Below are 13,825 nucleotides of genomic sequence, written 5' to 3'. Positions count from 1 at the left end.
GCGCTATATAAATACTGTATAATAATAATAAAATTAATTTTAAAAAAGACTAACTACAGTTATTTGAATTGCAGCCTGGGCAACATGACGTGCTTCAGAGGACTAATGACATTGGTGGCCTGGTAAGTCAATCATACCAATGAGTGGTTTTCAGTGTTTTTAACCATTGGTATATTGGTAACATATTTCAATTATGGAATCTCAAGCTATAGAATGATTTGGCAGCTGTCATGTCACCCTGGTTGAGCACACCCAACCCCTTGGAGGGGAGAGGGAAGAGGCATCCACATTGTTTTCAGTAAGGTATGTAAGTATTAAGGGGTTTATCCTTTGGCTCTGATGAAGCCAATTGGTAAGCCAATTAGATCCAGATGGTATCTTCTTGAGATAAGCAGCATGAGCAGTGGAGAGGGTTACATTGTCTGTGGTTGTTTTTGAAGAGCTTGTGTCATTTATGAGAATACATCCATCTCCATTTTTATTAATAATGAGTTTACAAAGAATGCAGTAGGCTGGTGCGCTCTATTTTTTGCTTTGTTATAAGGGCATTGCTGGTCTCAAGATGGCAACAAGGTGTGGCAACCGTATTCATTTGGAGAAGCAGATGAATAAGAACCATTGAAGTCTGAACCATCGTTCACGTTGATGTGGTCTGCACTCCCCCTCCCCATGTGGCACTGCCCAGATTTATTGTAATTTGCCCAGGAAAAGTTCTGGTCTCTTCTCCCCTGTAGTGATGGGAATCATTGATATTAAAGTCTGCAGCCCCTTAGCCTCCATTTACTTAGATTCTGGGAACTGTAGTCCTTGAAAGGGCGTTGCACAATACATTACGTTTTCTCCTTTATCAAGAACCCTGTTGCCAGGAGAAAGGGGGGAGCAAAAGGGAATAGGAAAGTGCCTGGGGCTTTGAGGGCCCCTTGGACCAGTTGACCAACTGGGCAGCTGACTGTTTGCCATATGGCTTCCCAAGCTCTGACTGCTCTTTCAGCCACAGAAATCACAGAACATTCTCTATGTGTACATTGAGTCTTACCACGGCACAATCATCAGTGCAGAGACTAAGTTCGGCATGGAGATAGATGGTGTTAGAACTGGCGATCTTGAAGACTTTCATAGCAAACCGAGCTTCATTGCTGAATCCATTGCTAGTCACTCTTAGATGGTCAGTAGATATTTGGCTAGATGGGCACCTGGATACCGAAACCTTTCATCAGCTTTCAGTTACTGTTATCTAAAGATTAGAACACAATGTTCTATATATGTATATATTATAGATGAATGTATGTATTATAGATGAATAATACATGGCAAGTGTATATTATAACCAGTATATTAGTACGTGGACCTGTTTATTGCAATTGAGTTTATATGCAGCTCTTATTATTGAAGTTAAACCTGTCCCTTCTGGTCTGGGATACTATAGAAAGTTTTAGCTCAAGGCTTAATAACCAGGTTAGGCATCCAGCCACTTCTGGTAGTTAGAAGTCCGGTTGCATGTCAGATTTGAAACTACAAGGGCCCAAAAGGCTGAATAGACAGGCAACTCCAGTAATGGCACACCACAGTTTCTGCTGTAGGAAGTTGCATTCCAGGCTGGTTGGACAACGGTTGGAGTACTTCCCCATCACCACTGACATTGTCTTCAGGTCTCTGGCACAAAAACGGATACTGCATTGTGAATGCATTGGGCCTGGCTTGAGCAATGCAGCCTGTCATAGGTGGAGTGAACAGGCCCTTCAATACAAAACACATCAAGTAAAAATACAAGTGTTACTTCAATCCAGCGCTGAAATTTGATATAATTTCAAAAGAGCTCTGTAATTCTAACTTTTCCTTGTGATCAGTGAACAGTATAGGAAAGGGTCAGATCCTCTGTTGGGTATTTATTGCTTGCTGTTTAAAGCAGCTGGGAAAGCCATGCACTAAGAATGCTGGATTGTTCACCAATCATCACCCTACTGAGTCCAGCACCTCTGTATATAACCAATTTCCTGAATCTCTGATGAAGCTGAACTGCTTAACACCCCCAAAATGTGTTGGCTTTTCTTTTGCCACTTTCCTCCTTCCTCTCAAGGCTTGTATTGCTGTCTGAGGAAATATTTTCCCTCACCCCCTGTCCTGGTGACACCCAGTCATAGGGCCACGAAATGGAAAATCTCTCCAGTGGGACATACACTTTAAACAGTGTGGTGAAGAGTAAGAACCTCTTGTCAGGATTTAATTGCTGCCTGTGTCATACTGTCTTGAAGACCCCCATCTCCTCATTTTCATCCTGATGTCAAAAGCATGGATCAGCGATAAGAGATTGCCTCAATAGAGCCACAGACACCCTACAGGGGTTCTAACCCTTCCCCCACTCTATCCAAAAGTGAAAAAAGTTGGCTTGAGTTGGGCTGTAAAGTTGAACTACGGGAATTATGCCACTTTAAAACGTTGGCTTGTCCAGATCAATTCAGAACTTCATGCCAACACAACAACAATGTTCCTCCTGATGTGATATATTGTTCTGAGCATTTAGTGAATTATTTTCCAAAGTGTACAAAGAATCACACAGAATTACTAACCAGTGTGCTGTGTACTTACCCATCCTGAAGAAGATAGTACTTGGTGGAGCTTGAATTGGTAGGAGAGGCATAAAGATTCACCACTGAGAGATTGAAGGTGTTGGCATCCAGATCCGGTATGAGCACAGAAATGTAGATATTATCTTCTACATACAGGGAGTCGGAGTCTGAGAGCTGAGTCATAAACTGGTCATCTTTATATGCCATCATGTAGACTGAATAAGTTGCATTTGCTGTAGGGCTGTTTATTACTGTGGTCCTGGAAAATAAACACAAAGTCACCTACCTAGAACCCCTTGTAGGTACGTGGCCATGCGTCTATATTATTATACAGAGAGGACGCAGAACTGACATTATTTGCACTGAGGATAATGAAACAGCAAACCTATCAGATCTCTTACTCAGCTCTGTGTAAAGGATTGAAAGCAGTGAAGCTCATATATAAAATGAGGATGGTAGGATGATATCTACACAATTCTAAATGCACCACAAAAGGTTTGAAATAAACAAGAAACAGGCAAAATAAGAGTTATTGAGGTGACCCTTTTAGGGTGAAAAAAAATGAGCACAAACATCCCTGCAATGGAAGAGTTTTCATACTCCCCTCTCAGGCGGTCCATGTCTCCTACCTTTCCTCCATCCCTGTGCTGCAGCCTCCACCAGACTCTTCAGTATTCAACTCTTCCGGAAGTGTGGGATGTCTGTGTCTGCCGGCACATGCCATGGTTCCTTCCTCTGACCCCGATGTCACTACAGGACTCAGCAGAGACATCGGGGTTGAAGAAAGGAACCATGTAGCATGGTGACACTCAGGAGTGTTGACTAGCAAAGAGGTTATTGGAGGTTGCAGCACTGAAGCAGAAGGAATGGAGGGGACACGGGTTAAAACTCTTCTATTATAGGGACATTTCCTCTCAATTTGACAACGCAGCTTGAAAACACCTGACCCAGATGGCTTGCACCCATGTGTCCTCAGAGAGTTGGAGCTTTTGTTTCAAATTTATACAACCCTGACCAGGGGCGGACTGACCATTTGGAAACCCGGGCACTGCCCGAGGGCCTGGGGTCAGTAGGGGGCCCCATGAGATGCCCCTGGTACCTTTTTCATATGCTTTTTTGAGTTTGGGCAAGGACACAGGGGCCCCATGACCCCTATTGCCCGGGGGCCCCATGAGTTGTCAGTCCGCCCCTGACCCTGACCCTCTGTTTCCTCTTGTACCAGCTTGTATTATAACTGTAATGTCTACCTTCATTTTATAAAGTGCTGAGCAAACTGTGGGCACTATATAAATCCTGTATAATAAGAATAATTAAGACCTGGCACAAGGCCAATGCACCACAGCCATTTCAAATTAACAAGTAAAAGGCAAAATAAAAGTTCCCAAGGTGATCGTTTTAGGATGAAAAAAACAAATTGAGAACAAATATTCCTGCAATAGAAGAATTTTCATATTCACCTCTTAGGTGGCCCATGTTTGCTACCTTCCCTGCATTTCAGTGCTGCAGCCTCCACCAGACTCTTCAGAATTCAACACTTCCAGATGTGTCGGATGCCTGTATTTCCCATGCCATGGTGCTTTATTTGACCCAAAAGTCCCTACAAGACCCAGCAGTGTCGTAGGGGTTGGAAGAAGAAATCACGTGGACACCGAAGTGGTAAATGCCAAATAGTTTCAAGGAGGCTGCAGCAAAGGAGTAGAGGCAAGGCAGGAAACTCAGGCCATTATAGATCTTCCATTACAGGGACATTTATTTTTGATTTAACAGGGTCACCTTAAAGCATTTGGCCCAGGTGGCTTACACCCATGTGTCCTCACAGAGTTTAGTTCAGTTATATCTAAGCTTTTGCTTTTCATTTTTCCAGGCTTGGCACATGGCCAATATGTTGCCATTTTTTTTTTAAAAAAGGATTAAGGTCTTCAACCTGTAACTACAGACCTGTACATTTACTGTCTACTGTCGGGAAGATACTTGAAGGTTTGCTAAAGGGCCGCACACAAGAGTGCATGATGGAATCCAACATCATAAGAGATAGTCAGCCTTGATTTCTGAAAGACCGACATTATGTAACAATAATTACCCAATTATTGGGCGCAGCGTCACATTAAGAATGACATTCATATTCCGCGGGTAAGAGCAGGAAACATTCAGGACAACGTCATTGCGTTTTCGAATTGGATCCGTCTGGGCAGGTATATACAGCTGATTTGTGTATGTGACATGGGATGAATTCATCTGTAGAGAGGAAGCACATAAGTCATTAGACGAGGTCAGAAAACTCCCCACCATACAGTGATCTGCACATTAGAAAGCAGTTACTAATAATGTCAGTTTATTGCCTGAAAAGTCAAAAAGAAAGTCTCTAGTTTTGTTAAAGCAGAACTCCGGCCCAAGCCAACTAGATAAATATGAATAGCCCATCAAAGATACACTGGAATAGCAACTTTTGCTACAATATTCAGCTTCAATCCAGAGATTTCCCCAGCAGTACTTTTTACCACTAGCTGTCCGTATTCTGGTGGTCAGCATTATTCAACCCACTTCCTCTGAGTCCAAATCATCCTGGATCCACCACCAGCCTGTGACTGTACGGTAACAAGAGCAGCAAAGGACTGATAAGCTCATTTCTTTGTCTCTCTGCTCTCTCCTTCTATCAACATGCTCCTTGTCAGCACGTGAACTAAATGGCTCCTAGTGCTGCTTTTCCTTCTCCCAATCTTAAGAGCCCTTTCACATGAGCAGACTTTACCTAGCCGATCTGCGTGCTCACCAGGGTATCTGTCTGCTGATCCCCACTGAGCAGGTGAATGACAGGTCCATGTCCGCTCCACTTCTGCAGAACAGACATAACCTGTTGTTCTCTATGGGGTACTGCAAAGTAAGAACAAAAGAAGGTACACCAGCCTTGCGCATTACCTCAGCAACAACATATTTATTAAAAGATAAAACCGGTGTATATTCACAAACACCAAAAAATCACAAGCATGTCACATCCAATACTGGCCAATAGGATCAGAATCCTGTGCGCGTCCTGGATGAAGGAAGATGCTAGGAAAATGGGTGACGCATTTTGAAGGGAGATTCTCTCTTCTTCAGAGCCTCAGAGAACATTTGATCTTGCTTTGCAGTATTGTCCTGGGCTTCCCCCGCCTCCAAAATGGCTGCACAGCATTGCCTATATTTGGTGAATCAATTTTATCAAGGAAGGTCTGTCCAAATTTGCCTGATCTGGGTTTCTAAAAGCAAGAGGTTATTTGTTTTCCTTTGGCGGTTCTTTACGAGGATATAAACGTTTTTAAACCTACTACAGAACAATTTTATGGTACAGTTCATAGAGGCCCCAACTAGGAATGATGCTCTGCTGGACCTGGTAATCTCAAACCATGCAGAGCTTATTACGAATGTCCATATAAAACAGTGTTTCTCAACTCCAGTCCTCATGGACCCCCAACAGGTCATGTTTTCAGGATTTCCATTATTTTGCACAGGTGATTTGATCAGTTTCACTGCCTTAGTAATTACCACAGCTGTTTCATCTGAGGGAAATCCTGAAAACATGACCTGTTGGGGGTCCATGAGGACTGGAGTTGAGAAACACTGATATAAAAGAACATCTGGGTAGCAGTGACCATAACATGATTTCATTTATTGTTAGCTATAAACAGCAAGCACATACGGGAAGAATAAAACCGCTCAATTTTAAGAGAGCTAATTTTCCAAGGCTGAGAGCTGCACACCAAGACTTAGACTGGGAGGGAATATTGGCATCGATGAACACAACACAGAAATGGGAGTTCTTCAAAGAGACTATGTGAACACACTGCAAAATATATTCCCATGGGCAACAAGTTTAAAAGGCTAAAAATCAAACCTATGGGGCTTAAGGCCAAAGTTAAAAAAGCTATAGATAATAAGAAAAGAGCTTTTATTAAATATAAAAATGAAGGAACACGATCATCATTTACACATTACAAAGAATAGAACAGAATGTGCAAAAAGGAAATTAAAAAACGTGCAAAAATTGAAAACGAACGACAGATTGCAAAAGATAGCAGGACCGACTCCAAAAAATTCTTCAGATATATTAATAGTAAAAAAGGTCCTGTCCGAGCATGTAGGCCCTTTACAGAATCATCTAGAGGGGGTGACTGGGGAGAAAGAGAAGGCCAATGTATAAAATCCCTTCTTCAGCTCTGTATATACAAAGGAGCATGGGGGGATCTTGTCCATAATGGGGGGTGGTACTGACACAGCCCCAGATGACCCACATTGGCTCACAATTGATATGATCCATAAATATTTAGACAGTATAAAGGTGAATAAAGCCCCTGGACCAGATGACAGACACCCGCGGGGCCTTAAAGAATTGAGATCTGTCAATTCAAAGCCATTGTTTCTAATTTTTAGGGACTCTTTACTGACTGGCATAGTACCACTGGATTGGCATAAGGCCAATGTGGGGCCAATATTTAACCACTTGCCACCCGACCATCATTTGACTATACCTCTCATCATATGACGTCCTTCCCGGATTTCGCCTTGCTTGTGCCCGCAGGGCCGAGCTGTGGCGAGATCTGTCACCGGCTGTGTACCTCGGACACGGCCGAGGACAGATCTGTGTACCGGCGCAATTACCAGTACCATGTGACCTGCTGTGACCAATCACAGCAGGCCACATGACAGTTGTATACAATGGAGGGCTTCCTTTCATGCCATCCATTGTATACAAGTGTGTCTAGCTGTGAATGGTCACAATGATCACATGCATAGGCTGGGCCAATCACAGCCCATCTGTGTCATGTGATTGTCCATGGCTAATCACAACAAAACAACCTGAATGAATCGATTTCATTCAGTTAAATGCTTGCTTATAGCAAATTACCTATAGTAAAGAATTTATCAAAATGTGTCAAAAAACCCCCAAAAAAGTATCACTTCCCCTAAGTAGTACAATATTACTATGGTAACATTATACTATTTTGGTCATAGTGTAATATGAAAAAAAAGTCTTAAAAAAAATAAAAATAAAATATTTTAAAAAAAATTATCAGGTTGTTTTTGTTCGTCCTGTTACCAGTCAGTGTCCCTGATCACCACCACACCAGTAATATGCTGACGATGTACTGCTCTGGTGACAGTATGTAAAAATTTTTTTTGAAAATAATTCATTTAATTTCTTCATTTTCCAAAAAAATATTTCATAAAAATTACAACTTCAAAAAACTCGCCATGCCTCTTATGAAATAGGTCGGACTGTCTACTTTGCAAAAAGGGGTCATTTGGGGGATATCTGTACTGTCCTGACATTTGGGGGGGATATCTGTACTATTCTAACATTTGGGGGGATAACTGTACTATTCTAACATTTGGGGGGGACATCTGTACTATTCTGACATTTGGAGGGGGCATCTGTACTATTCTGACATTTGGGGGGGGGGGCATCTGTGCAGTCCTGACATTTGGGGGGGGGACATCTGTGCCGTCCTGACATTTGGGAGGGGGACATCTGTGCCGTCCTGACATTTTGGGGATATCTGTACTGTCCTGACATTTGGGGGATATCTGTACTGTCCTGACATTTGGGGTATATCTGTACTGTCCTGACATTTGGGGGATATCTGTACTGTTCTGACATTTGGGGCATATCGGTACCGTCCTGACATTTGGGGGATATCGGTACCGTCCTGACATTTGGGGGATATCTGTACTGTTCTGACATTTGGGTGGGATATCTGTACCGTTCTGACATTTGGGGGATATCTGTACTATTCTGACATTTGGGAGGGGGACATCTGTGCCGTCCTGACATTTGGGGGGACATCTGTGCCGTCCTGACATTTGGGTGGGATATCTGTACCGTCCTGACATTTGGGGGATATCTGTACCGTTCTGACATTTGGGTGGGATATCTGTGCTGTCCTGACATTTGGGTGGGATATCTGTGCCGTCCTGACATTTGGGTTGGATATCTGTACTGTCCTGACATTTGGGGGATATCTGTACTGTCCTGACATTTGGGGGATATCTGTACTGTTCTGACATTTGGGGGATATCTGTACTGTTATGACTAGAGATGAGCGAATCGAACCAGGCGAACCGGAATTCGATACGAATTTCAGGAAAAATTCGATTTTCATGGATGAAGAAGAAGAAGAAGAAGAAGTAGGATGAAAATAAGAATAATTCCAAGCCGGCAAAAAGTGTATCTGCAGAGCTCCTCTAAGTGTATCTGCAGAATGTCATTTATGGAAACAAATAGATACAATGTTTCAACCGCTGTATGGAGTGAATGTCCCAGAACTGTCAGAAATAGCCTAAGAAATAGCAGAGCTCTGCAGATACACTTTTTGCCGGCTTGGAATTCTCCTTCTTCTCATCCTTCTTCTTCTTCTCATCCTTCTTCTTCTTCTCATCCTTCTTCTTCTTCTCATCCTTCTCCTTCTTCTCATCCTTCTCCTTCTTCTCATCCTTCTTCTTCTTCTCATCCTTCTCCTTCTTCTCATCCTTCTTCTTCTCATCCTTCTTCTTCTCATCCTTCTTCTTCTTCTCATCCTTCTCCTTCTTCTCATCCTTCTTCTCATCCTTCTTCTCATCCTTCTCCTTCTTCTCATCCTTCTCCTTCTTCTCATCCTTCTCCTTCTTCTCATCCTTCTCCTTCTCCATCTTCTCATCCTTCTCCTTCTTCTCATCCTTCTCCTTCTCCTTCTTCTCATCCTTCTCCTTCTCATCCTTCTCCTTCTTCTCATCCTTCTCCTTCTTCTCATCCTTCTCCTTCTCCTTCTTCTCATCCTTCTCCTTCTTCTCATCCTTCTTCTCATCCTTCTCCTTCTTCTCATCCTTCTTCTCATCCTTCTCCTTCTTCTCATCCTTCTCCTTCTTCTCATCCTTCTTCTCATCCTTCTCCTTCTTCTTATCCTTCTTCTCATCCTTCTCCTTCTTCTCATCCTTCTTCTCATCCTTCTCCTTCTTCTCATCCTTCTCCTTCTTCTCATTCTTCTCCTTCTCATCCTTCTCCTTCTTCTCATCCTTCTCCTTCTCCTTCTTCTCATCCTTCTCCTTCTTCTCATCCTTCTCCTTCTTCTCATCCTTCTCCTTCTCCTTCTTCTCATCCTTCTCCTTCTCCATCTTCTCATCCTTCTCCTTCTCCTTCTCATCCTTCTCCTTCTCCTTCTCCTTCTTCTCATCCTTCTCCTTCTTCTCATCCTTCTCCTTCTCCTTCTTCTCATCCTTCTCCTTCTTCTCATCCTTCTCCTTCTCCTTCTTCTCATCCTTCTCCTTCTCCTTCTTCTCATCCTTCTCCTTCTCCTTCTTCTCATCCTTCTCCTTCTCCTTCTTCTCATCCTTCTCCTTCTCCTTCTCCTTCTCCTTCTCCTTCCTCATCTCCAAGGGCATTTAAATTAAAGGTACAGTGTTCTGCACTAATTTAAAGGCTCTCTGAAGCCTAGAAACCCTTTTTATAAGTTATCTTCGTAGCGAATAAATCCGCATCGAATCGAATTTCTTCCTGAAATTCGGCGAATCAGCCAAATCGAATTTTTGAATACTTCGCTCATCTCTAGTTATGACATTTGGGGGATATCTGTACTGTCCTGACATTTGGGGGATATCTGTACTGTTCTGACATTTTTGGGCCTCAAGAAATTAGATTGGCTGTCAGTACTTCAGGATGGATTGATTTTCAGATATATCCCATAGTTTGTGAACTCTATAACTTTCCTACAAACTAAATAATAAATACTGATTTGGGTTATTTTCACCAAAGACATGCAGCAGAATACATCTCGGCCTAAATTTATGAAGAACAATTATTTCTTTGCAAACTTTTAAAACCGAAACAAAGAAACATGTTTTTCTTTCAAAATGTTTGGTCTTATGTTAATTTAGCAAAAAATGAAAACCCCAGCGGTGATTAAATACCACCAAAATAAAGCTCTAGTTGTTTGAACAAAATGATAAAATTTTAGTTTGGGTACAATGTTGTATTGTAAAATGTTGTATTGTAAAATGTTGTGTTGTATTGTATTGTAAAAATTTAGTTTGGGTACAATGTTGTATGACCGCGCAATTGTCATTCAAAGTGTGAGCGCTGAAACCTGAAACGGCCTGGGCAGGAAGAGTGTGACAGTGCCCAGGCCGGGGCACTTAAAGGGGTTAAAAGGGGTCAAAATCCGTGCCCAGGCCGGGGCAGTTAAAGGGGTTAAAAGGGGTCAAAATCCTTACCAAGTAATTATAGATCTGTTAGTGTAACTTCTATAGTTGGGAAGATACTGGAGAGTTTAATAAAAGACCCCATAGAGGAGTTCTTGCTGGAAACAAATATTTTAAGCAACAGACAGCATGGATTCATGAAAGACAGAAGTTGTCAAACAAATCTGATTTCTTTTTAATGAGGAGGTGAGAAAAACCTTGGACAGAGGGGTGGCTGTGGACATGATATACAGTACTTGGACAGAGGGGTGACAGTGAAAGTGGTATACTTGGAAAGAGGGGTGGCTGTGGATGTGGTATACTTGGACAGAGGGGTGTCTGTGGACGTGGTATACTTGGACAGAGGGGTGTCTGTGGACGTGGTATACATGGACAGAGGGGCGGCGGTGGACGTGGTATACTTAGAAAGAGGGGCAGCGGTGGACGTGGTATACTTAGAAAGAGGGGCGGCGGTGGATGTGGTATACTTAGAAAGAGGGGTGGCTGTGGATGTGGTATACTTGGACAGAGGGGTGGCTGTGCACATGGTATACTTGGACAGAGGGGTGGTTGTGGACGAGGTATACTTGGACAGAGGAGTGGCTGTGGACATGGTGTACTTGGACAGAGGGGTGGCTGTTGACATGGTATACTTGGACAGAGGAGTGGCTGTGGACATGGTGTACTTGGACAGAGGGGTGGCTGTTGACATGGTATACTTGGACAGAGGGGTGGCTGTGGACATGGTGTACTTGGGCAGAGGGGTGGCTGTTGACATGGTGTACTTGGACAGAGGGGTGGCTGTGGACATGGTGTACTTGGACAGAGGAGTGGCTGTGGACATGGTGTACTTGGGCAGAGGGGTGGCTGTTGACATGGTATACTTGGACAGAGGAGTGGCTGTGGACATGGTGTACTTGGACAGAGGGGTGGCTGTTGACATGGTATACTTGGACAGAGGAGTGGCTGTGGACATGGTGTACTTGGACAGAGGGGTGACTGTGGATGTGGTATACTTGGACAGAGGGGTGGCTGTTGACATGGTATACTAGAACAGAGGAGTGGTGGTGGACGTGGTACACTTGGACAGAGGAGTGGCTGTGGACATGGTGTACTTGGACAGAGGGGTGGCTGTTGACATGGTATACTTGGACAGAGGAGTGGCTGTGGACATGGTGTACTTGGACAGAGGGGTGGCTGTTGACATGGTATACTTGGACAGAGGGGTGGCTGTGGACATGGTGTACTTGGGCAGAGGGGTGGCTGTTGACATGGTGTACTTGGACAGAGGGGTGGCTGTGGACATGGTATACTTGGACAGAGGAGTGGCTGTGGACATGGTGTACTTGGGCAGAGGGGTGGCTGTTGACATGGTATACTTGGACAGAGGAGTGGCTGTGGACATGGTGTACTTGGACAGAGGGGTGGCTGTTGACATGGTATACTTGGACAGAGGAGTGGCTGTGGACATGGTGTACTTGGACAGAGGGGTGACTGTGGATGTGGTATACTTGGACAGAGGGGTGGCTGTTGACATGGTATACTAGAACAGAGGAGTGGTGGTGGACGTGGTACACTTGGACAGAGGAGTGGAAGTGGGCGTGGTATACTTTGAAAGAGGGGTGGCAGTGGACGTGGTATACTTGGACAGAGGGGTGGCTGTGCACATGGTATACTTGGACAGAGGGGTGGTTGTGGACGAGGTATACTTGGACAGAGGAGTGGCTGTGGACATGGTGTACTTGGACAGAGGGGTGGCTGTGGACGTGGTATACTTGAACAGAGGAGTGGTGGTGGACGTGGTATACTTGGACAGAGGAGTGGCAGTGGGCGTGGTATACTTTGAAAGAGGGGTGGCAGTGGATGTGGTATACTTGGATTTTGCAAAAGCATTTGATACAGTTCCTAACACACGGCTAATGTGTAAGGTAAAGTCTACAGGCAGGAAAAATCCGAATGTAAATGGATAGAAAACTGGCTAAAAGATGGTATTCAGAGAGTAGTGGTTAATGATTCATACTATGAATGGTCTAGGGGTGTAAGTGGTGTACACCAAGGATCAGTGTCATTAGTGGTGTACCCTAAGATTCAGTGATATTAGTGGGGTACCCCAAGGTTCAGTGTCAGTAGTGGGGTACCCCAAGGCTCAGTGTTATTTGTGGGGTACCCCGAGGTTCAGTGTTATTAGTGGGGTACCCCAAAGTTCAGTGTTGGGACCCTTACTTTTTAATCTATTTATAAACAATATCGGTTCTGGGATTATAAATCCCATTTCAGTCTTTGCAGATGACACCAAGCTGTGCCGGGGAATAACGTCCTTCCAGGATGTCTCCAACTTACAAGCCGACCTCAATGCTCTGTGTAATTGGGGGACTATGGGGCCAATGAGGGCTAATGGTGATAAATGTAAGGTTATGCGCTTGGGGGCTAAGAATATGCATGCTTTACACATACTAGGGGGGGTACAACTGGGGGGGAAGGTCAATGGTGGAGAAGGATCTGGGGGGATCAATGGTGGAGAAGGATCTTGGGGGGTTAATGGTGAAGGATCTTGGGGGGGTCAATGGTGGAGAAGGATCTGGGAGTTCTGGTAGATCACAAGCTTAATAATGGCAGCAATGCCAAGCTGCGGGTTCTAAAGCGAGCAAAATCCTCTCTTGTATTAGGAGAGGTATAGACTCCAGAGAGAGAGATATCATATTACCCCTCACACACCCCTCACCCCCCTTCCCAGACGGTGCAAAACATTAGAAATACCTCATCTGGAATATGCAGTTCAGTTTTGGGCACCAATTCACAAAAATAACATTGGGGAACTGGAGAAAATACAGAGAAGGGCAACCAAACTGATACGAGGCATGGAGAAGATCAGCTATGAGGAAAGATTAGAGGAACTGAATTTATTATCTACTGAGAAGAGGAGATTAAGGGGGGATATGATCTCCATGTATAATACATAAGGGGGGGATATGATCTCCATGTATAATACATAAGGGGGGATATGATCTCCATGTATAATACATAAGGGGGGATATGATCTCCATGTATAATACATAAGGGGGATATGATCT

General features: G+C 43.8%; 1 protein-coding gene across 1 annotated transcript in view; it reads right to left on the bottom strand.

Annotated features, from left to right (window-relative positions):
* Window positions 1–13,825, bottom strand: part of LOC149437495 (uromodulin-like) — a 69,474-nt gene that overhangs the window by 7,124 nt on the left and 48,525 nt on the right. Inside the window, exons 10-12 of the mRNA XM_089660891.1 lie at window positions 4,648–4,802; window positions 2,587–2,826; window positions 1,037–1,193 (exon numbers count right to left, since the gene is read on the bottom strand). Of these exons, the coding sequence (XP_089517017.1) occupies window positions 1,037–1,193; window positions 2,587–2,826; window positions 4,648–4,802 (552 nt within the window). The remainder of the gene's footprint in view (window positions 1–1,036; window positions 1,194–2,586; window positions 2,827–4,647; window positions 4,803–13,825) is intronic.

The sequence above is a fragment of the Staurois parvus genome, unplaced genomic scaffold (assembly GCF_062004578.1).
Source record: "Staurois parvus isolate SC_StPar_1 unplaced genomic scaffold, SC_StPar_1.0 ptg001286l, whole genome shotgun sequence".
Lineage (NCBI taxonomy): Eukaryota > Metazoa > Chordata > Amphibia > Anura > Ranidae > Staurois > Staurois parvus.
This window is presented reverse-complemented; position numbering and strand designations above follow the sequence as displayed.